Source organism: Vidua chalybeata, chromosome 28, assembly GCF_026979565.1.
Source record: "Vidua chalybeata isolate OUT-0048 chromosome 28, bVidCha1 merged haplotype, whole genome shotgun sequence".
Classification (NCBI taxonomy): Eukaryota; Metazoa; Chordata; class Aves; order Passeriformes; family Viduidae; genus Vidua; species Vidua chalybeata.
In genome coordinates, this window is record NC_071557.1 from 960,181 (window position 1) to 984,333 (window position 24,153).

Below are 24,153 nucleotides of genomic sequence, written 5' to 3' on the forward strand. Positions count from 1 at the left end.
ATCTTCTGAATGCTAATGGAAAAAAACCCCATCAGCCGGGCTGGTGCCATTCTGCTTTATGACCTTATTAAATCTTACACTTTCCTATCATGTGGTGACAATTACTGGAGGACAGGCCGGGGCTCCTGCCACCAGCACTCAGCGCTGTCAGCGCCGGGCCCGGGAGATTTACACCCCTGAGCAGTCCTGAGAGACGATTTTACACTGCTGACAGGATTATATAACAAGAGAAAAGGCCATTAACAAATAAAGGAATGAGCGGCAGGGAGAGGGCAGCTGGAGAATGGGGCGGTAAATCCCGGCTCTGGCAGCCGGGATAAAATCACCCGGCGGGATCGTGGATGAGGGGGGCACGGCTGGCACCCCGCACGCCCCGGGGCTCCAGCCCTGCGGGGGATGTCTGTGCCAAGGGATGTCCTGGGGTGTCCTGGGGTGTCCTGGGGTGTCCCTGGAATGTTCTGGCATGTCCTGGGATGTCCCTGGGATGTCCCCGAGTGTGGGCACGGCCCGGCCCTGCGGGGGGATGTCTGCGCCAAGGAATGTCCTGGGATGTCCTGGGATGTTCTGGGATGTCTTGGGATGTCCTGGGATGTCCTGGGATGTCCTGGAATGTTCTGGGGTGTTCTGGGATGTTCTGGGATGTCTTGGGATGTCCTGGGATGTCCTGGGATGTCCTGGAATGTTCTGGGGTGTTCTGGGATGTTCTGGGATGTCCTGGGATGTCTTGGGATGTTCTGGGGTGTCCTGGGATGTCCTGGAATGTTCTGGGGTGTTCTGGGATGTTCTGGGATGTCCTGGGATGTCCTGGGATGTCCCTGGGATGCCCCTGGAATGTCCTGGGATGTCCTGGGATGTTCTGGGATGTCCTGGGGTATCCTGGAATGTCCTGGGATGTCCCTGGGATGTCCCTGGAATGTCCCCGAGTGTGGGCACAGCCCGGCCCTGCCGGGGGATGTCTGTGCCAAGGAATGTCCTGGGATGTCCTGGGATGTCCTGGGATGTCCTGGAATGTTCTGGGATGTCCTGGGATGTCTCTGCAATGTCCCTGGGATGTCCCTGGATTGTCCCTGGGATGTCCCTGGATTGTCCCTGGAATGTCCCCGTGATGTCCCTGGAATGTCCCTGGGATGTCCCTGGATTGTCCCTGGGATGTCCCTGGGATGTCCTGGGATGTTCTGGGATGTCCCTGGGATATCCCTGGGATGTTCTGGGATGTCCCTGGAGGTCCCCAAGCCCGGGCACTGCCAGCCCTGCCCTCCCTGCCAGGCACCAACCGCCAATATTCAGTTTTTTCACGCTCCCTCAAAGCCGGGGTCCTTTTTCCCCTCCGTGGGAATCTCTCAGCTCCATCCCTGATTTCGGGGCTGCTCTCAAACCCTCTCCCGAATTCTGCAGGAAAATCCTGCTCGGAGCAGGGGCTGGCGAGCTAATATAATAATATAATAAAGTAATAAAATATTAAAATAATAAAATAATAAAATAATAAAAAAATAAAAATGTAATTATAAAAATATAATAATAAAAAATAAAAAATAAAAATGTTGAAGAATAGGTGGGGTTTGGAGCTTCCCTGGTGTTGGAAACATCCCCTGGGGTTTTTGTGCTTCCAGGACCCAAACTGGGCCTTCAGGAGCTCCTTGGCACCCACTGGGGGCTCCTGGTGCCGGGGCTTTGTCCCTCCTGCAGTCCCTGCGAGGCACAGGGAGGGTCTGGGGAGCCTTTCACCAACTGCTCTTGGGGAGGACTGAATAATAAATTAAAGGATCACAGAATCACAGAATAATGAGGTTGGAAGAGACCTCTGAGATCACCAAGTCCAACCCATGCCCTGACACCTCAACCAGACTACAGCACCAAGTGCCACGTCCAGTCTTCTTAAAACACATCCAGAGATGGTGATTCCACCACCTCCCTGGGAAGACAATTCTTAAAATATAGAAAAGTTATTATTAAGTTATTATTCTTATTATTATTCTTATTATTCTTATCTTATTATCTTATTATTACCTTCTTCTTCTTCTTCTTCTTCTTCTTCTTCTTCTTCTTCTTCTTCTTCTTCTTCTTCTTCTTCTTCTTCTTCTAAAAGTTATTATTCTTTAGGTGAATTTTTTTTTCCTAATATCCAACCCGTACCTCCCCTGACGCAGCTCGAGGCTGTGCCCTCTTGTTCTGTCAGTGCTGCCCGGTGGAAGAGACCGACCCCACCTGTCTGCACCTCCCTTCAGGGAGCTGTGGAGAGCAACGAGGTCACCCCTGAGCCTCCTCTTCTCCAGGCTGAGCACCCCCAGCTCCTCCAAACGTTCCTCAGAGGATTTGTGTTCCCAGCCCCTCAACGGCCTCATTGCCTCCTCTGGACACGCTCAAACACCTCAACGTCCTTCCCGAACTGAGGGGCCAGCACTGGGCACAGATTTGATTAACAGCTAATTAATTGGATGACTAAAACCAAAAAGGTGTGAGCCGCCCTTCCCCGTGCCTGGCCTGAGCCCAGCAGTGAAAGGACAGCAGGCTCAGGGGTCAGTAAAAGACTCTTTATTCATAAATAGCTGCTATCCATCATTCCCACCTGTACACCTCTCGCCAACGGGGCCTCACAGCTCCGGAACTCGACAGAAAACACCCAAAGTGTCCACTCGGACTTCTCCAGGACAATAGAGCACAGCTGCCTGGCATTACCAAATATATATATATATATATATATGTATAGATATTTATATATGTACATGTGCTGAAAAAAGAAGCCAGTGCAGCCTTTCCCAAGGAGTCTTTCCCAAGTATTTTCACTGTACAACATTCAGAATTTACATCGATAGAACAAGGCACAGAAAGTGTGGTATGAAGCCAAGGCCATGCTTTTGATTCCACGTTCTGTCTCCCTTCCCCGCTGCTTCAGCTCCATCCTCAGAAGGGCTCGGAGCTCTGCCCTCCTTCACCCCAAACACGCCGAGCCCGGGGCAGGGAGGGATGCTCGGGCAGAGAACAGACCTTTCCACAACCCATTCGTTGCACAGAGAAAGGAGCAGAAGAGAAAACAGCTCTCTCTAGAGGAATACTTGTGGGTTTTTTGGGTTTTTTTCCTCTTTTTAGGAATTATTTCTATTTTGTGTTGGACTGGGTTGAAGTTCCTCCTCCCCTTTTCACCTAAGAGCTGGTCCAAAGTTGTGGGAGTTGAAAACGCAATGGGAATTTTGTAGTCTCTTGTCTGACACGGCTCAGAGTCTCACCAGACTGACCAGCACCACATTTTATCTTCTCCAAATGGACAGGAGGAGCACACTTCACGTTTTTGTAGCCGTTCATCAGCTGGGATGGGGCCACAGCGGGACGGGGAGGTGGAGGATTGGTGGAGGTGGAGTTTGCTGTTCCCAAAGCTGTGTCTGTGAGCCAGGTTTGTGTGTGCCCTGCCCAGCTGGGACAGGCACTCAGGAGCCCTGCGGGGCCTGGGGTTGGGGCTGAGAGGGGAAAGGATGGAAAAATCACAGCTTCACCTAAAAATTTGGGGCTGGGGTTTGGGGTTTCCTCCCTCCCCCTCCAGTGCCCGAGCAAGGGACACCTGAAGGAATTCCTTGAGGAGTTCCCCCAGCCATGGATCAATATTCCCAGTTCCAGCGTGGGTTTGGCAGGGGCTGGATGTGCCACTCTGCCAGAGCCAAGGGAGGAACCCCCAAACCTTCCCCTCCTGCCCTGCCAGGCTGGGTGCAGGGCACCCCAAACTTCCCCAGTTCCACCCAAATCCGGGGCTGGGCAGGGAGGTCTGTGCACCCCCCAACCCCTGCTGGAGCAGGAGCAGTGTCCAGGGAGGAATTTCACCAATTCCACCCAAATCCTGGGGCTGGGCAGGGAGGTCTGTGCACTTCCCAACCCCTGCTGGAGAGGGATCAGTGTCCAGGGAGGAATTTCAGCAATTCCACCCAAATCCTGGGGCTGGGCAGGGAAGTCTGTGCACCCTCCAACCCCTGCTGGAGCAGGAGCAGTGTCCAGGGAGGAATTTCACCAATTTCACCCAAATCTGGGAAATGTAGCATGGGCAGGCTCTGGGTGAGGGATGTTCAGCCTCTCCTGATGTGCCTCAGGTGAGAGAGAACTCCCTGGGGGCATCAGCCAAGGAAAGGCCAGAGAGGAAAAACCCTGGAGATCATCCAGGGTCGTCAAGGATTTCAAATCTCGTTTCCTGTTTTCCTCTCAGTTAATTACCAGCCAAGAACGGACACAGCTCTTTGCTGCGGTCTGTGTTTTACAGGCAGGAACAGCCTGAAAATGAAGATTCAGGTGGTGACCAGAAGCCCAGCCCGGTCCCTCCCTTGTTAAACACATCGTGGACCTGAGCTGTGCCTCTCTTTTGTGGAAAATTGGAATTGATCAGTTATTGAATGCTTTAAAACTCACACAGCACTGCCTCGCAGGTGGGAAAGAAGAATGGAGTCGCAGTGTGATGTGAATATCCTGGACCCTGCAAGATCCCTTTTTAGTGATTTATGCTGAATAAGATTCTCTGGAAGCCAGCAGAGCCCAGGCCAGAGAGGGGGAGGGCAGCTGTGGCCAGAGATAAAAACAATGACAAAAGCAGTTCGCTGGATTGTAAGAGGATTGTGTTGATATCTCTTCATCTATTACAAAAATCCCAATAAAATTTCTGTGGGAGTGCAGGGCGGTACGAGATGGAAATGAGCTTTATGGTGCTGGCGGAGCTGGGAGTCATTTTTAAAATGCAGCCATTAGTCTGCAATGAGTCATGGCACAGAAATACCTGGGCAAAGTGCTCAGGAAGATGGAAATCTATTAAAGCAGATTCTTTGGTGATGTAAAATCAGAATGGCTCTTTCCCCTGCATAGAGCCAGGGCAGCCACGTGGAATCTACAGGGGGGAAATTCACATTCCTCTTTCTTTTGCTTTCCGGTTCAAGAAAATTCTTTTTCAATTATCATAATTTATACAACAGAAGAAAGGAATGAATTTTTAATTTCTGGCCTCTAATCCTTTTCCAGGTGCTCCTCCACATCTGTGTTTTGGGTCAAATCATCTGAATATGTGCAGAGATTTCCAAAAGGTCTTTTTAGGAGAAAGGGAGGAAGGAAATAAATATTTGGGGCATTTCTGGTTCATTTGAAGAACACAAGAGCATCAAAGCAGTCAGGAATAGGAAGGAAAACTCGGGAGTTGTTGATTCAGGTTCCCAAAGAGTGAGATCAGCAGCAAAGCAACCTGATTTAGCCAAAGGGAAGAAAAACCAGGGACCAAAACCTAAAGGGCAACACCCAACTGAGCCCTGCCCCGGGCACGGGGGAACAGCTTCCCTCTGGAATCGTCCACTTTGGACATGTATTCCCTTCCAGGACACGACCTCCGTGGGACTGTGGGTGGATCTGGGATTCTGGGGCCGGGCTGGGGTCCCTGTGAGCGGGGTGTCCTGCCCTGGCGGGGTCTGCAGAGCTGCCAGGGCTGCGCAGAACCCGGCTGTTCCCTGAGGAAAGGCAGCAGGGGCTGAGCCCACGCAGCTCCTGCGGCTCCTTTGGGGTGTCGGGACACCTCCCGTGGGTTGGGACAGCAGAGCAGGAGGATGCAGCTCCCAGGAATGCCCCGGGGGACACAAAGGCAGCCTGCTCCGGGAGCAGAGAACGAACTCCCTGCTGCAGGCAGAGCGGGCTGGTTTCCCCGACAACGGCAGCTCGCTGCGCTCGTTCCCCGGGTGCCTCTCCTTGTTTTGTTTTTTCTGATTCCTGACATTTTGTCCAGCGAAGAACAGGTTTCTGAGGAGGAGGACTGGCAGTCACTGGAGATAGAACTGGAGGAGCGTGTGCTGCTGAAAGCAGTGACAGCTTGCAGCCGGTATTTCTGTCTGCCCCTAAACCTGCGCCAGGAGCCTCCTGCCGGGCTGCAGGAGATGCTGAGCTGCAGGCAAGGTTTGCACAGCTCTCAGGATTCCCAAGACTCGGGATTTCCAAGTCTCAGCCTATTCCTGAGCTGGGCAGGCAGCGACATTCGTGATTTCAGAGCAGCAGGAGCAAGGGCAGAGCTGTTGCTGCTGTTGTTGATCTCGTTGTTGCTGTTGTTCAGATTTTCACACTGCAGTCCCGAGTGAAGGAGTAGTTCCAGACTGGACCTGCCCTGGGGGCTGCTCTCAGCCAAACACGAGGCTAAAACAGCCCCCCAAGTCCTTAGTTTGGGTTTCCTGCATTTCCACTACGCTCCCAAAGCCTCATTTCTGTTCCTGTTTCTCCTGACTGTGCCCCGGCAGCCCCACGGGCCGAGGAGCACCTCGGCTAGGGTGAAGGATGTGAGTGAAAGGAATGGTCAAAATAATGCTGACATTTGGCTCGGTACCAGCTCCGCCAGGCCCTTGCTCACAGTGACAGCTCTTTTTTGGTTTGGTTGAAGTCATAAATCATATTTGTATGGAACGGGTAAAAAACGAGGCGAATTCTCCGCTTAGATTCTGATTTTGGGGGTAAATGCAATTTGTAGCTAAACCAAGGTAACACAGCCAGCTCTGCACCCGGTGAAATTCCCAAAATGTGCAACGAAATCAAGGCCAGTGCTGGCAGTGCCGTGTGGGGTTTGTGGTCTCAGTCTGAAACCAAACCAAACCAAAATGAAGCTGTGCTGATTGCCTTCACCTTCAGCTCAGGCACAGAGCATGAAGTAATAAAAATAAATGTCTCAACGTGCTAAAATAGGGCTGGAAATTTCCCGTGTGTTATTTGGTTATTTAAATCCACCCCCAAAGACAGGTTTTTTTGACTAAGAAAGTTTGCAGACGTAGAAAATTAGAAAATTCCTCTGGCGTGTGCACACCCCCCAGTCTCAGAGAGAAGGGGTTTGTTCTGGAATTTTGGTAACAGAGCAGGCAGCAAAGCTCTGCAGCAAATGTACATTCATTAAGGGGCTGAATTTTTAAAACAAATTATTTGGAATACACATGATATGAAATAATGATGAGTTCTTCTAATTCCTCAAGCATCTGAACAGGATAAGGCCAAATTTTCAGTTTTCCTGTAGCAGACATAAAGTGACAACGTGATGGGATTTTAAACCACTCTCGAAGCGAGAAACCTTTTAACCAGGACCAACCTCCAGTGGCTCAAAATATCCAACATTATTTGTTGATTTTCACTAGGCAGTACACGAACATGACTGTTCCTAAACACAAATAACATTTACCTCTTATGGCTCTGTGTCTCTCTCCCTCCTGCCCCGGGACCGACACAAGTGCAGGTTTGTTTGGGGCACCAAAAGGTGGATTTTAAGTGGAGGAGGACAGGGAGAAGCTCGTTTTTCCTCATCACCGGAGGGTTTTTTTAGCAGGGCTGCTTCTGCTCCTCCCGCTGCCACGGATGTGGGGTGGGTCCCATCCCCACAAACCCTCCTGTCCCCCCGGCCCGGGCTCAGGGCCGGGCTGGCCGCGCGTCCCGGCGGGGCAGAGGGACTAAAGGCCCTTCCTGCTGCAGGGGAACTCGGGCTCCTCCAGCTCGGGCTCTGCCACCTCTGAGAGCTTGGAGTGTGTCCTGCCAATCTCCTCCAGGGCACAGGCCAGCGAGTCCAGGTCGCCGTCGTGCTGGTGCCGCGCCTCCCACAGGTCCAGGATGACGGCGGAGGGGCTGCTCTGGGTGGCGAAGAAGGAGAGGTTCCTGCAGGGAAAGGAGAGACAAGGATGAGGAGGAGAGGTTCCTGCAGGGAAAGGAGAGAAAAGGATGAGGAAGAAGGAGAGATTCCTGCAGGGAAAGGAGAGAAAAGGATAAGGAGGAGAAGTTCCTGCACAGAAAGGAGGGAAAAGGATAAGGAGGAGAGATTCCTGCAGGGAAAGGAGGGAAAAGGATGAGGAAGAAGGAGAGATTCCTGCAGGGAAAGGAGGGAAAAGGATGAGGAAGAAGGAGAGATTCCTGCAGGAAAAGGAGGGAAAAGGATGAGGAAGAAGGAGAGATTCCTGCAGGGAAAGGAGAGAAAAGGATAAGGAGGAGAGATTCCTGCAGGGAAAGGAGAGAAAAGGATGAGGAGGAGAGATTCCTGCAGGGAAAGGATGGCAAGAGGATGAGGAAGAAGGAGAGATTCCTGCAGGGAAAGGAGGAAAAAGGATAAGGAGGAGAGGTTCCTGCAGGGAAAGGAGAGAAAAGGATGAGGAAGGAGAGATTCCTGCAGGGAAAGGAGAGAAAAGGATAAGGAGGAGAGATTCCTGCAGGGAAAGGAGAGAAAAGGATGAGGAGGAGAGATTCCTGCAGGGAAAGGATGGCAAGAGGATGAGGAAGAAGGAGAGATTCCTGCAGGGAAAGGAGGAAAAAGGATAAGGAGGAGAGGTACCTGCAGGGACAGGAGGGAAAAGGGTGAGGAAGAAGGCAGAAGGAGAGGTTCCTGCAGGGAAGGGAGGGAAAAGGGGATGAGGAGCAGCCTGGGCTGCAGCCGTGCCCTGTGCCCAGCATGATCCACGTGTTTGGAAAGTAAAACCCCTCCCGCAGAGCTGGGGGGATGAGCTGAGGAGCCCCCGGGGGTGGTGGCTCCTCACGCGGCCCCCGCCCAGCCTGGCACAGGGACAGTGACCACCAGCCCAGGGTGTCCCCAGGCCCAGCACTGCTGCCCCTGGGATGGGCAAGCAAATCCCTTCTGGGAAGCACCACCAGGAAACACAGCAAGGATTTGACAGGGAGAGGAATTTCCAGCAGTTGATGCTTGTGGCCGTGCAAAGACACAACACCTTTTATCTGTGCCTTTCTGTTTTTGTCAGTGTGCCGCTTTTAGGTGATTTGTACAGAATTTGGTAAAGCAAAGTGTTTATCCAAAACTCTTTTTCCTTTGGTTCAGATGTGGTTTATTGAGGCTCCCACGCAAAGCAGGAAGCCAATGGAAAGTTACTTTGCTTGATTTAAGTATTCCTCTGCTCTCCTGGGAATGCATTTATAGAGTTTGTGACAATCAGAAAATATTTTTGTGAGGAAGCTGCCTCCGCCAATTTAATTTAGCCAAGCAGAAAAAGCAGAGTAAGAAGTAAATTGGTTTTTACAGCATCTTTCAGTTTTAATAATCATAATATTATTACTCCTAAGAGTAGAGCATGATTGTCTCTTTTAAAGATGTCTTTCCCTTAAACAAAAAAAAAAAAAATCTGCAGGATTCATTTTGGAACAGGAAATGCACCCATGAGAGCCAAGGGGATTTGTCTGGGAGAATGTGCAGCCTCCTAAGGGCTTTGAACAGCTCCTCAACAATGGACAAAATCCTTCTGCAGCCTTGGACTCCTGAGGGTGGACAGAAGGACGTCCAGCCCAGCACGAGGAGCTGAAACGAGGAGTGAGCCCCACTCAGCCCCTAATTCCCACCCACACCGCTGACACCTGCAGCAAATCTGTTGGAATCCAGGGCATCCCTCTGGCTGCCCTGGCTGGCTCCAGACCCTGGCAGGGGGCTCGGAGACCTTGGCAAGAAGTCAAAAACACCTGTGGCTTCCATTTTAGCCCGTGGGAGCGGCTGCCAACTTTGTGTGAGGAATTACAAACCACAGGGGTTTGAGTAGTGTGGGAGTTGAGTTAACACAGGGTGGAAAAGTAGAATTTTGGGGTTTTTAGAATGTTATTCAGGGGCACAAGATGGAGGGATTTGGGCGTGTCTTAGCTCTTTTCTCCTTCTTGTCCCCCATGTCTTGCTGTGATGGTGACGCTTTTCTATTGGTTTGGGATGGGGACACACCGTCCAACACAGATCTTAGGTATTGGTATGGGAGCTGTGAACATGGTACACGTAATTTTGGGTATATAATGTGGGAGATACCCGGGGCTGAGCAGAAACTGCCATGGCTTCTGTACTAGCTGGACCTCAGCAGGTCAGACAGAAAAAACTTATAGATAAGGAAAAATAAACGACCTTGAAAACTTGACTTCATGCATTCCAGACCTCTTCTTCGCATTTTTCGGGGAAAAAAATGACTTTCACACTGTTGGGATCTTGCCAGCTGACCCCGACACAAACCAACAACCCCTGAACGGCCAAAAATTCCCATTCCAGGTGCCAAACCCCTGCCAGGGCGCTGCCATCACCTGCTGATGCTGTTCTTCTGGGCCAGCATCTGCCAGTCCTTGCCCTTGGCGCTGGGCGCGTCGAAGGTGGCGCAGATGCGCTGCCGGATGGAGCGCGGGATCTTGAAGGCCTTGGGGCCCAGCTGGGCGGGGAAGGCGCTGTCCTCGTGGCCAAAGAAGGTGATGTTTTCTCTCTCAGTCTGCAGGGAACGGCAAAGCAAAGCGGGGAAAGGAGAATCAAACCTCCTCAGACTGCTCCTGTTGCTTGAACTGACAGCAGAAAACGGCTGAGCTAAGAGGTGCTTTTGTGGATTGCAAAAGAACACCTAGAAGGTGTTCCTTCAACATCACGAGGACTTGTGCATAAAAACCTTTAAAATGGTGGTTTTCCCTTCCACGAGTTTTCTTATTTGTTTATTTTTTGTTACAGAGCAGTGCTGGGTTTCTAAATCTTTAATTGCTTAAACCTGGAACATGGACACACGAATTTGTGTTTGTTTCTCTCTCTCTTTGGGTTTTTTTAAACGCTTGAATTCCGTAAGCACCTCAGCTCTCCCAGCCCCTCTGGAATCCAGGTCCTTTGCGGATCTGGCCCTTCTTTTCCCGTGGAATCACAGCAGCCTTGCATAACAGAGTCAAATTTCAGTGCATTACTCATCCGAGAGTGACACAGCATCAATATTAAGCAGCAGCGACGGTGCAGCCTCCATCCACCATTGGTGACAGGTCCCCAGGGCCAGCCAGGCTCGACACTGGGGGCTGCAGCTCTGCCCTGGGCTCTGCTCAAGATGCAGAGCAGGAGAAGCTCCTGCCCTGCACGTGTGAGATAAGCACAGCGACCCGGGCGCTGCGGGGATTGTCACGCACGGAGCGGCTCCGGGGGGGGACTTGTCACTCACAGATTTATTTTGCAGTCAAATTATCCTCCCTCTTCAATCACTGCTGGAGATAGGCATGAGAAAGCCTTCCACAGCAGCAAATCTGCTTGAAGCAGAACGGGAACATGCTCTGGGGACTTGTGTACAGACAGGGCCCTTAAAAACACAGCAGAGAGGGAGAACAAGGCAGCAGCAACACGGGCTGGAGGCACAGAGAGTGACAGAGGGGTTTTATGAAATAACAGCAAAGGAGCAGGAAACACTTGGCCAGTCCTGAGGAGTGTTTGCACAGGATGATGTTCGTGCTGCTCTTGTCCAGCTGCTGCACTCCCTGCTCAGAGCATTTAGGGGTGCGGAGCTCTAATCCAGAAGTATTAATCTGGATTAATCAACAAAGATGCTCAATAAGCTTTAAAAATGCAGCTGCTGAAGTTCTCATGGCTGTGGGACACATCGGCAGCTTGCTCAGCTCTAGGTCTGATTTCTTTTAGCCACGAGCAGGGCCCAGTCCCCATGAGACACAGTTTGTACCCCTGTCCCCAAGCCTCAGTGCTCTGCAAGCCTTCTTGCTAGGAAACTGCAGCCACCAACCCCAACAATAAACTATTAAATTGTCAATAAATTATCGTTGGTGCTGCAGAGTCTCTGTGCCTTGATTTCTGCTGGAAATGGGATCTGCAAGGCTTTAGAGACTGCTTCCAGCTTTGAGCAAAAACTACAGGGGGAAAGGACAAAAGCGGGGAGGGAAGCGGTGCGCAGAGAGCGGGTGCCCCATCCCTGGAAGGGTCCAACGGGTGGGATGGTGCAAGGTGGCCCTGCCCATGGCAGGGGTGGGACTGGATGGGCTTTAAGGTGCTGCCAACCCAAGCCAACTCAACCCAAGCCAACTCAACCCAACCCAAGCCAACTCAACTCAACCGAACTCAACCCAACTGAACTCAACCCAACCCAACTCAACCCAACCCAACTGAACCCAACCCAACTGAACTCAACCGAACTCAACCCAACCCAACTGAACTCAACCCAACCCAACTCAACCCAACTGAACTCAACCCAACTCAACCCAACCCAACTCAACTCAACTCAACCCAACCCACCCCACCCCATCCCAGCCCAGGATTCTGTTCCACGACCATCCCGCCCTACAGACCAGGGGGTGCTGGTGGCTGTACCTCGAGGACGGAGGTCTGGACGTGCAGCAGCTGCTCGTGGCCCTGCAGCTGCCTGACGCACACGGTGCAGCACAGCTGGGTGGTGGCGGGGCTGAAGCGCTCCAGGGAGAAGGCGCCGAGCAGGGGCCGGGGGCTGCCGCGCCACACGCGGGAGAACGGCACCTCCTGTGGGACGGGGACACGTCAGGGACAGGGGACACGGCCGGGGGGGACACACCCAGCCCCGCTCTGCTGGGGCGAGCTCGGTAATGTCCCCTCCAGCTCTGAGCAAAGCCAAAAAAATGAGGATTGTGTTCATGGATGCTGAGGTGTGGCAGTGACCGAGAGCTCAGGGGAACAAGTAACGGAAGACCCTTAAAAAACATGTTTAAAGACACTTAAGAAAGGTGCATTTCACTTCCTCCCCCTTGCCAGGATCAGGATGCCTCTCTGCGTCTCCTTGGAATCACCTTGTAACCAGAATCCAGGGAAAGGAACTTCCCACTGAGAGCTGTCCTGGCCCCGCCACCCTTCCCTTCTCCATCCCAAAGGAACTTCTCACTGAGAGCTGTCCTGACCCTGCCACCCTTCCCTTCTCCATCCCAAAGGAACTTCCCACCAAGAACTGTCCTTGCCCTGCCACCCTTCCCTTTCCATCCCAAAGGAACTTCTCACGGAGAGCTGTCCTGGCCCTGCCACCCTTCCCTTTCCATCCCAAAGGAACTTCCCACCAAGAACTGTCCTTGCCCTGCAACCCTTCCCTTTCCATCCCAAAGGAACTTCTCACTGAGAGCTGTCCTGGCCCTGCCACCCTTCCCTTCTCCTGCCCCCAGCTCCCTGCCTGTCCCCAGCCCCAGGCTGGATCCTGAGCTGGAGGCAGCAGCAGTAGTAAGATGCTCACAGTGCTAAAGGAAACATTAGCAAAATGCTAGAAGTGGAGCAACTGTAATTAGATTTTTTTCAGGGTGATCATCTCTGCTTTCACTCCGAGTGGAAGAACCACTCAGCTGAAAGGAGCTGTGTGAAACAAAGCAGAGCAGCAAGGAGTGCTGGAACAATGAGTGCTTGGAGTATTCCGGAGATGCTTTCAGCTCCACTCCGCGTTTATAATTAAGCTCCTTGCAGACAGAGGGGCTGTAAATCATCTCATGGCGCCAGGCAGAGCTGGATCCTCCACGAGATGCAGGGTGGGAGGCAAATTTGAGCACCCAGAGGCGCCTGCCCAGCCCCTGCCGTGCCCATCCCTGCACCACCCACGGTTTGCGGGGATCCCCGGCGGGCAGGGAGCCCAGCCCCGGGCAGCTGCTCCTGCCAGGCCAGGACAAACACAGGCTCTGAGCAGGATCCTGGTGCCACCTGCCTTCCAGCAGCTCCTCAGCGTGATTGATTCATCTGCTCGGCCTCAGAGCAGGATCGCTGCTCGTCTGAGACATCATTTCCATAAAGCCTCCCTCCCCCACTGCCCGGGGAGCTCTGGTGGTGGACCAGAGACATTCCTGGAACAGGCTGTGTTCAGTTGTTCCTGCCAGGCAGCACAAGCAGCTGCTCTCACAGGGTGGGACGTAGGAGAGGAACCCAGGGAACACTGGAAGAAACTCCACGTGCAAAAATAGATCCTTTTCTCTATAAAGAGGCTGGAACCAAACCAGAGCTGTCACCAGACTTTCCACTGCGAGGGAAGCACAGAGCCAGGGGAGGTTCTGCAGCTCCTCTGAGGAACAGCGACTGTGTCTCTGAGCTGCCCAAGCCACCCCAGTTACAGCAGGTATAAAATGTAAATTTTCCTTTGGTCAGGGTAGCCCTGGTTCAGCCCATTCTGGCGGCACAGGTTTGGCACAGGCTTTTTTCCAGCCCTGAGCCCCTGCTCTGATCAGGCTCTAAGTGGCACTTGGAGGTGGAGTTCCAGTCTGTCACAGACATTTATTATTCCTGTTTGGAGAAGGGATTAGGAGACAATAAATTAATCAAAGTACAGAGCTCTCTAATCTGCTGAGGGCAGAAGTGAATTTGTTGTGTTGAGGGGAAACTCCTCTGATTTGATTTTCTTTTGGGCACACACTGGCAGGTCTCTGCTGGAGAACTGGGACATCCTAACCCTGCTTGGTCTGGCATTTAAAATACAGGTGAGTGAGAAGAACAAACAAAACACTGAAATGCTCTTCTCCCTAAGAAGCTGAAAAGGATTCCTTTATTTAATTTCTTAAACTGTAGCCCAAATCATGCCCACGTTGTTGACGAGGAGAGGCTTGCTCTGGCTCTGGGTCTGTGTTTGTAACTCTCAGAGCCCATTACCCTCATGTTTTGGGGAAGGTGGCAACACATTTAAAATAGGGTTTTTGCCAAAATCCTGGAGGATGCATAACTGTGTCTCTGCTTCTGGGAGAAGGGAAATTGTACATTCTAATTGAGTGCTGTGTTTTAAAACCAGCCCACTCCATGTGCCAGCACATTCCTTAGGATTTCCAGTCATCAAAATCCTTGGAAATTCTTCTTTTGTTTTGATTTTTCCTTTTCGGTTTTCAACAGCCTCTTTAATTAATGGAGAAGAGAAAAACCAATTTGCTGCTCTTCAGTTCTAATGCTTGCTCTCTGCGTGCTGTGATTTGAACTCATGGTTACATTTAAATGTCATTTTTAGCCATATTTCCATAGTTATATCAAAACTGGAATGACAGATATTAGAAACATCTTGAGGAGTGGTTAAGTTTGAGCAGGAATATTTGCCTTCTGTTGGAGGCAACTGAAAGGAGGGAAAGCACCAGCATTTCTGTAAAATGACAAATTTACAGCATTCTGGTGTAAACGAAATCTGTGTTTGTCAGAATCAAAAGGCAACATGTTTTTGTTAAGTGCTCGGGAGGTTTAAAGCTTCTGAAACAAAAGGAGCCTTGGTTCCTTTGGGCTCTCCCCCAGGGCAGAGGGAAGCAGGTGAAATGCCAGGTACCTGACAGGCAGTGAAGGGTTTGATTCTCCACAGGAAGGGAGGGACGTCCAGCACTGAGATCTGCAGGCTGCAGGTGTTGCCTTTAAAATGCAAAAGTTTGGGCTCCTCCAGCAATTGCCCACCTTGGAGTCTTTCATCTGAAACCACTTCCTGCAAGGGAGGAGTGAGAGAACATTTTCAGTATTGGGAACAAACCCCAAATCCAGTGAAAATCCCTCTCCGTGGGGGTCCCGGGTGCCCCCACAGTGTCCAATGCACAGCGGAGTTTCTCTCGTGGGCAGCTGATGGTATTTATATCTAGAAATATTTGACATTGATATTTCCCAGAAGGCTGGGTTTGGGCACTGCCAGCCCCATTTTCTGGGCAGATAATGCTGGTTGGACACGGAATTTTTGGCTGTCTCCCCTCTCCAACACCCCCAGTGCAGCCCAGCACAGCTGGACTCCAGAGCAGCTTTGCTGAGGAACTTCTCTCAGGGCTTTCCAGAGCCCTCAAACGCTTCAGGTGAAATCATTCCCTTCCATTTCCCACCTCTGGGGCACTTCCAGAATCACTGGACAAGACCCTGAGCAGCGTGAAGGGCAGACTCTGGGCAGGGTTTTGCACTACAGCCCTCCAGAGCTCTGTTCCAAGAGAAATTTTTATGTAATTCGGTGAATTTAAAACATAATGGCAAAAAAAAAAAAAAAATCACCCCTGCCGGTGCTTAAGCAATGTTTATTCCTGTGCTGCTGCAGTAAAAACACCAGTGAGGGAGGAAAGGTTGCAGAAGTCTTTAAAAATCAGCAGGCAAGCAGTGCTTCCAAATTACCTTTCTCAAGCCACATAAATTATATCAAATGTGTGTCCATCGAAGGGGTTTAGTGCTTGTCAGGACCAAAGTCGTCGTTAGAGGAGCTCCTGGAATCACTGTGACCTTCTGAAAATTCAATGCTCGAGCTCTCTGAAACTGCACTAATGGATTTCTATTATAAACCTATTTTTCCAGGCATTTAAGTTGCTTTAACCCCTGGTGGTCGGGTTCACCCGAAGGAAGAAATTGGAAGATTTCAGTTTTTGGTCGCCAGCCACAGAGGGAGCAGATTATTTCTTAAGCATCCCCAAAATTCCTGGAGTATCTTGGGGGTGTTTTTGAATGTTCTGTGGGTGCTGCTCTGCCTTCAGGGACAGACGTGGGACTCCTCCCACAGCGGCAGCATTTGGGCAAAACACCACAAGGACCTGGGTCTCCTCAATTTTGAGAGCCAGGAGTTTCCCAGCACACTCAGAACTTCACAAAGGCCCAATTCCGCTGCTGGAGGAGCAAGGAGAGTTTTCAGCCAGGGAAAAAGTCAAAAACAAGAGAATTTTGTCTCTTACATAAACCTGCACCGTGCAGGATTAACTGTCAAACACCACTTGGCAACCCCAACTCCGATATTTTATCCAAAAATCTCTGTAATATCCCATATTTTATCCAAAAACCTCTGTAATATCCCATATTTTATGCAAAAACCTCTGTAATTCCCCATATTTTATCCAAAAACCTCTGTAACTCCCCCACTAATATTGCCTTGCTTTTAGGGCTGCATCCCTCCATAAATGCACGGTTGTCTCACTATCTCCACACACCCGGCTCTCACTCCTGGGAAGGCAGAGAACTGGTAATTATTCTTCTGATCATTTCCTCCAGACTCATCAGGAAGACACCGGTACCCACTAATTGCCTAAGTGTTATAAAGAGGATAATTACAGAGCCATTGTGAGCCTCTAACAATGCTTTTGGTGCCTTGGCTTTTATTAGAGGCACAGAGGCAGCAGCGTGTGCTCCAGTCAGAGCCGTGTTTCCATTCCTGTGCCACGGCAAGGGGAAGGAAAAATTCATCCCACAACTGTTTGCATTTCGGTTCCCCAAAGAACAGCATTTTGTTAAAGCCCCTGAGTTTACCAAGAGCCAGAGAATGTCATTGTTGTGGCCTGGAACACGGTGCAGGAAAATCTTTCTCATCCCAGCTGCCACGTGGGGATTGGGCGCTTTTTTTTTAAAGAGGAAATGCAGGATAATTGAATTTTTGTAAACCACTGCCACCCTGTTCTTCTGAGACTTTTAAAGTTCTTCCTAAATTTCCCGTGCCTTCTGATATTTACATATTTCAACTGAGTTTTCTCACGCACTGTTCATGTAAATAACTTTTTGTTTTGCATTCTTCTTTGTAGGTAGAGAGAATTGATGGAGTGTTGGTTTGACCAGTGTGGTTGGAGAGGTGGCAGCTTCACCCTCCGATCCACTGTAATTTTTAGTATTGTATATATAGTGGAGTCAGAAAATGAAGTTTATTTTTTAGGTTCTTTTTCTTTCCTTTTCCATCTAGCCTGCTTCTGTGAGTCATTTCATGTCGCGGTGTGACAAAGCAGGGCTGGGTGAGTTTGGGTAGTCGAGAATGTGGCAAAAAATGAGAGAGCAAACAAGAGAGTTTGGCTGCCCTAAAGCCCTCAGCGTAAATCCACAACTGCAGGGAACTGAAGGGATTTATTCTAACGGTGCAGCGGCGCTTCAAAAATCCAGTATTCTCATTGGGAGTAAAAGGATGCCGGCATTTAATGGGAAAATAAAGAAAGCCCAGAGGAGCAAAGCGAAGCCATTTACCTGGAATGCACAAGGGGTGTTATCCACACAATAAACCCTCAGATTGTAATCCAGAGAGTTGCAAGACAGGCAGCCAAAAACGGCGACTTTCAGCTGTCGAACGGCGCAGTCTGAGATGGGTTCCCCAATTAGGGCATAAGTTCCAAAGCTGTTTAAGAGAATGTGACAGGCATAAGGATCCAACAGGCAGTAGCAAGAAGTAGTTTCCTCTTCCACAGACATCACTTCCTGCAAAATGAAATTCAGGTTTAAAAAGAATAAAGCGCAGTCCAATCAATAGGCCTCGACAATAGGAGTCATGGCATTAATTCTTTATTTTTATTCAACTGGAATGCAGAGTGTTGCTGGGAGCCAGGCTGCACTCTCGGGGAAGGGGAGAAGGGGGACTGCTTCCCTGAGTAAATATTCCCAATTTAGCCCTGAGTCAGCAGCAGGATTTATGGCCATGCCCTGTGCAGAGCTCGCTGTGTACATACAATAATAATGATGATGCCTAAGCAATTTTAGCAGCTTTTTTCAAGTGCTCTTGACTTTCTGGCTAATTTTTCCCCCCAGTGTCAAGTTAAAAAATTACCTTGAAGGTTAAAGTCAATATGCAAACCTTGAACAACGGCTGGGGTTTGACTTCCTTCCAGAACACCCATTACAGCCACATTTCCCTCCCTCAAAAACTCCCTCTGCCCTGCCTCTGCTGCTCAGTCCTGCCCGGTGTCCCCGTGTCCCTCTGTCTCTGTGTCCTCTGTCCCTCTGTCCCTGTGTGTCCCCACGTCCCTCTGTCCCTCTCCTTGGTGACCCAGCTGTCTGAGGCCAGCACTGCCCAGGGACTGAGTAAATCTGAGTGAGGGAAATGGGACTGGGAATGGTTTAAAGCAGAGCAAAACCCAGGCAGGGGCTCGGAGAGGGACAGGACAGAAGGACAGGCTGCAGCCGTGGGATCCATGCCTGGGCTTTGTAGCCATGAACTTGCTAAAACACCCGAAGCCAATTCTGCTGCTTCTTCACAAAGCGCAAAACCTTTTCGCTGTGATTGTTCCTCTCAGGCGTCCCTCTGTGTCTGTCCCTGCACCACCAAGGGCTAATTCCACCTCCATGGTGGGCACAGGCTGGGGCTGGGCTTACCTCCCACTTGCCCTGCTGCGTCCTCCTTTTGAGGCGGATGCTCCAGTGCTGGGGGTCGGCGTGGGCGCAGTGCGGGATGCTCAGGGCACACGGGGTGCTCACGGCCAGCTCGGGGGGCCCGCAGCTCACCTCGGGCCCCAGCAGCACCTCGGGGCCCTCCGGCTCCAGGCTTGGGGCAGCAAAGACAAGAGTGGCTGTCAGGAGTGAGAATTCACTGAAAATATTTCACTGCAAATCCAAGCACCCCCCCGATCTGCTCATTTCTGCTCCTTTCACGTGGAAGCAGCAGCTGGAGATGAAACAAACCCATCAGACCCCATCTAACTCCAATCAGCGGCTGGTCAGTTTAGGACTCCGGTATTTAAAGCACATTTCAATTTGTTTAACCCAAATCCAGCACTGAAATTGCTCTGTGCCAGCCAGCCCAGCTCCGAGCACCAGCTGGTCCCGTCCCCACCGTGCTCTGCCTTCAAACGCTGCCATCAACAATATTTTCACAGGAGCGAAGATAAAACAAATTATGGCTTAAAAAACACAGGCTCATAAATTCTTCCAGATTGAGTGTGATCTCCCTGCTTTGAAAACCCATTTGTATTCTGCAGGAGGAAGGAGCTCAGTGACTTTTCCAGACTCGGGGAGAGGGCCGTGCTTGGAATTTGGGCTGGGCCAGGTGGAGCCATGGCTGTGGCTGCGGGGCAGGCAGGGGAGAGCCCACCTGAGCTCCAGGGATTCACCTGGGCTCAGTTAATGCCTGCTTCCTCTGCCTGCTGCCTTCCAGAGATGTGGAATCTGCTTCTCTTCTCTCCCACTCCAACAAATTGGACCCACTCCCACATGCACGTGTTTTCTGTATCTCTGGGAATAAATCCCCGGGCAGGAGCGGGGCCAGAGTGGAGGAGAATCCCTTGGACACTGAACCAGCAATTGAAACTCCTCTTGTCCTGCTGCTTTTGTTGCTGTTTGGTTGTATTTTAATCCATTTGGGTGGTGTGATCCCCATGGTTGGGTTCTAAATTACTGTTCCCTCTTCAAATGAAAGCAAATGGTGTTTCCAAGGTAAGAAATAAGAGGAGGAACCTCAACCAGGGTAAAAAATTAGGGAAAGGACCCCAGCCAAGATAAAAAATAGAAGATTCAAGAATAAAACCAGGATATAAAAAGGGGAAAAGCCCAAGCTGGCTTGGGTACCCCGTTCCAGTGCCCGTGCTGACACCCTGACGTAGAGCTGTAGCTGTGGGTGCTCAGAAAATGCCCTTTCCAAACCCCATTCCTGCTCAAGAGAGGCTGGAATGTTCCAAGCCTCCCCTCAGTCCGTGTGTACAAGTGTTGCTGAGAGGGAGACTGCAGGGGAGGAAAAAAAGCCACAACAGGGTAACAAAAAAAAAAGGCCAATTCTTTTTTTTTTTTTTTTCCTTTCTCAAGTGTCACAATAATAAATTCTGCTGAAGCCTCGGTGCTTCCAAATGTCTGTAGGATTCTCAGGCTAAAAAAAAACCTCAAAGCTCTCCCAGAGCCTGAGGTGCTGAGCTCCTCCTGAGCAGGGAGAGGAGCAGCAGGCACAAGAAAATCCCATGGGTTCCACAGGAGCAGCGCTCCAAGGCCATTTTTGGGTCCCTCTCAGGGTGCCAGCAGGGCGGTCACCCCAGCAGTGGCACCAGGAGTGGCTCCCCACGTTCCACCCCAAACCCATTAAGGGAGGCAGGCACGTGAGCCCGGATCTCTCACCTGGACTCCTTCTGGGTGATGGCCAGGTAGATTTCCCAGGAGCTCTCCTCAGGAATAGCCCCGTGTGGAATCAACAGACTGACCCCTGGAAAAGAGCAAGGGCAGGACTGACCCTTGGGAAGGGCAGGGATGACAGGGAGCACCGGCCCCAAGGGAATGGGAATGCTCCTGTGAGCTCCTGCTCCTCGTGGCAACCTCGTCAGATGAGAGGAACATGAATTAGCAAAGGAAATTAAGCTGTTGTTTTTCCATTAAAGGAAAAGACATCTTATTTCCCAAAAAGCTTCTTGGGAGCTCTTTCCTTTTTTGAAATCACACCTGATCATTGTGGGATGCCAGGGAATCTCCCCATGGAGAGGGTGATCCCCACTTTGTCCCCACACATCCCAGCTCCTGCACCCAGGTGATCCCATTCTCCTTCCACAGCACCAGGGTGGATCAGAAGTTAACAGGGGAGTTTTCCACTGGGAAAAATGAAACTGCTTTATCTCGCTCTCAGGAGAGGGGGAACGTGTTTGGCTTTGCATCTGTCACACGATGCAGAGCCTTGGTGAGGCATTGACTCGATCACACTGGAATTCACAACTGCTTGGCACAGCTGATCTTACATAAAGGCAGCAAGAATTACATAAATTTCAAGTGGACCAAATACATATTTTAATAATCTAATTGATGGGCCTATCATTACATAAAGTAGCTAAATATACAGTATGAGGGAATTCTTAATTCATGCCTTAACTTGGTGCCTCTGCAATGTTCCTTCCTCAGCACAAAACCAGTCTGTGGAGAAATGAAAACATTCCCCACGTTGTGCATGCCTGGCCTGTCACTGCTATCAATCCTCTCTAAACACAAACCACGTTTTTTATGGTAACCTTTAAAGCACCCGTTTTGTGGGACATGAAGGATAAAGCTCTAAATCATCCAGTTCAACCAGAGAGCAGCAGATAATCCTGGAGCCACCGCTCATACGAAAGCAGAGCTGAATTGAAAGTGAATAAATATCACGGGAGTTGAAGGATGATAACACCCGGCCGGCAGTGGGGTTTTTGTGCTGCCTTTTGGGGAGAGAAAATACCCAGGGTGAGGGCTGGGATTTGGGGTGATGCAAACACAGCCCTGGGCTGCGACTGCAGGGCCGTGACCCTGCCAGCCTCCGCTCTGCTCTTCAGCTCATTCCACACATCTCGGGGTCTGGGTGTTGGGATGACCCCAAGAGTGTAAAAGTGTAAAAGTCCTCGTTTCCCAGCCCGAGCAGCCAAAGGAGGAGTCTGAATGCGCAGGGTCGGCTTCTCAAGGTTGTTTATTTTCCCTTCTCTAGAACATTCTCTCTCTGCCCTGCTGAGCTCTGTCCAGCAGCTCGGCCGTGGCATTCTGTCTGCCCTCAGGGCACTGTTCACATTTTATACCAAAAACTCCGTGTGCCATGGTTACAATAACGTGCCAATGTCTGTCATTGATGTTGGGCAGTGTGTCTGTGCCTGAAACCAACAGAAAAGTGTCACCAGCACAGCGAGACATGGAGGGCAAGGAGAAGGAGAAGGAGGTCAGGACACGCCCAAATCCCTCCATCTTGTCCCCTTGAACCCCATTCTAAAAAGCCCCAAATTTCTACTTTTTCACCCTGTGTTAACTCAACTCCCACACTGCTCAAACCCTTGTGGCTGTAATTCCTCACACAAAGCTGGCAGTTTTTTCCACGGGCTAAAATGGAAGACACAGGTGTTTTTGACTTGGTGCCAAGGTCTGCGAGCCCCCTGCCAGGGTCTGGAGCCAGCCAGGGCAGCCAGAGGGGTGTCCTGAATCCCCACACACAACCAGCCCTGCAGGTCCCCAGCACGTCCCACAAAGGGACCCTGGGGTCCCACAACTCCTGCCACAAAGCAGAGGGAGCACCCAGCCCGGGACAGGGCTGACGGGAAGGGCCCCGCTGTGGGAATCTGGGGAGCTTTTTGCTCCAAGAAAGGGGAAAACAGGCAGGCAGGAGGGGCAGGAGCCTGGTGGGGCAGCAGTGGGGCTGTGCCCAGGCCTGGCTGCTGTCCGTGTGTCCCCCAGTGGGGCAGGGCTGTGGGGCTGGAGCTGCTGCTGGAATGTGAGCTCTTTATGTAAGATCCAGCATCGACCCTTCCTGGGGAGCCTCTCCTTTGGAGCAGGATCCAAGCACGGCACGGCTTTGATTATCGTGACTTTCATGCTGAAGACATCAAGAGAGGCAGTAATTTAAAACAGTTCAAATAGGCATAATGCCTCTTCAGTCCTCAGGCCAGGCTTCCCTCTGATCACTCGTGTCCTGTGTGGGCAACGTGCCCTACTTCCAAAATTTGCATTAACGGGGCCCCTGCTTCTTCTTTCCTGGCATTTTTTTTTTTTTTTAAATAAAACACCACATCAGGCAGCCTAATCTCAAACTCCTCCATGGGCTTGGACGAGCAAGGAGCTACCCACCTGTGTTGGGGACCACCAGGCGGCCCCCCAGGTGCCCGAAGAGGGCCGAGCTCCTGAGCTCGCTGCTGCTGGAGATGGAGGCCAGGTTCTGGATGAACATGGCCTTGTTCCTGGCCTGGAGGGTCCCGAAGGGCCGGGGGCTGCCGTGGGGGAAGGTGCCGGGGTGGGCCTTGCCGTGGTACTCGGCCCTCTCGGTGACGCCCAGGGACACCATGAAGGAGCTCTGCACCTTGACCTTGATGTCGGCCAGGGGGTTGAACAGCGAGGACTCGGTCATCAGCTCCTTGTCCAGGGGGTCCTGCAGGCAGATGGGGCCGCTGTAGGTCCTGCTGACCGTCAGCTCGGGCTGCAGGGACGAGTTCAGGAGCAGGGAGTTACCTGTGGGGACAGCAGGGGATGGAGGGGACACCTCAGCGATCCTCCCCCGTCCCCTCTGGGACCCTCCCCGAGCTCTCGGAGCCCCAGATCACACCAGGCCACGCCAGAGAGCAGAGGAACTGCTGCCAGGATCTGACACTTCACGTCTGCCACGCCTCAGGCAGCTGCAGAGTGCAGGAATCCGAGGAGGAGCCTCCTTTGGTTTGGATTCACGTTTTTTTGTGTTTGCCCTTTTGCCTCTCTTGTTGTTTTCTTTCCTTACATTAAACCCCACTGGGTGACAACATCTTCCTGCAGACCTTTTACACAAACCCACAACTTCGTGCCTGAGGGAAACTGGGTTGAAAGGGAGGTGGGACAAGAGTGATACATGGGAAGACACCACAGTTATTAATTCTGAGGCGTTTTACCTCAGAAAACACTCTGAAACATGAGGAGTGGATGGATTTTGGGGTCTGAGTCCTCTGGCTGTTTGGTTTTGTGTGGGGTCTTTTGGTTGTTTAGTTGGGTATTTTCAGAGCATGCAGAATGAAAGGTTTTAAGCATTAAGCCAAGCAAACAATTCCCCAGACTCAAAACAAGATTCGAACTGAACCACAAAGGAAAATGTTCTTGTTTGAGACAGTCATTGGGATTTACACAGCCCTAATTAAAGGTTTGGATTTAGAAATGGATGAATGAACTTTCTTCAAACGTCCTTGTCTGCCAAGCCCTTTTGCCAATTTCTTGCAAGTCATGCTTGGTGAGGAACGTCTCCAGGAAATAAAGAAACTGTAAAAACAGCCCCACAAACCCCCCCCCCCAAACAAACTCTGCAACATATTTCCCTTTTCTGAAGAGAGAACAGAGACATGGGGACACTTTCACACCCTGCCCACACTCCCACC

At 51.1% G+C, this 24,153-nt stretch overlaps 1 protein-coding gene across 1 annotated transcript in view; it reads right to left on the reverse strand.

Moving 5' to 3' along the window:
- Positions 1 to 2,517: 2,517 nt before the first annotated feature.
- The window catches only part of UNC5D (unc-5 netrin receptor D), a 93,370-nt gene continuing 71,734 nt past the window's right edge, over positions 2,518 to 24,153 (reverse strand). The window contains exons 10-17 of the mRNA XM_053966264.1: positions 22,889 to 23,266; positions 20,444 to 20,528; positions 18,719 to 18,887; positions 17,600 to 17,827; positions 14,973 to 15,122; positions 12,050 to 12,214; positions 10,021 to 10,199; positions 2,518 to 7,626 (exon numbers count right to left, since the gene is read on the reverse strand). Of these exons, the coding sequence (XP_053822239.1) occupies positions 7,425 to 7,626; positions 10,021 to 10,199; positions 12,050 to 12,214; positions 14,973 to 15,122; positions 17,600 to 17,827; positions 18,719 to 18,887; positions 20,444 to 20,528; positions 22,889 to 23,266 (1,556 nt within the window). The 3' untranslated portion in view covers positions 2,518 to 7,424. The remainder of the gene's footprint in view (positions 7,627 to 10,020; positions 10,200 to 12,049; positions 12,215 to 14,972; positions 15,123 to 17,599; positions 17,828 to 18,718; positions 18,888 to 20,443; positions 20,529 to 22,888; positions 23,267 to 24,153) is intronic.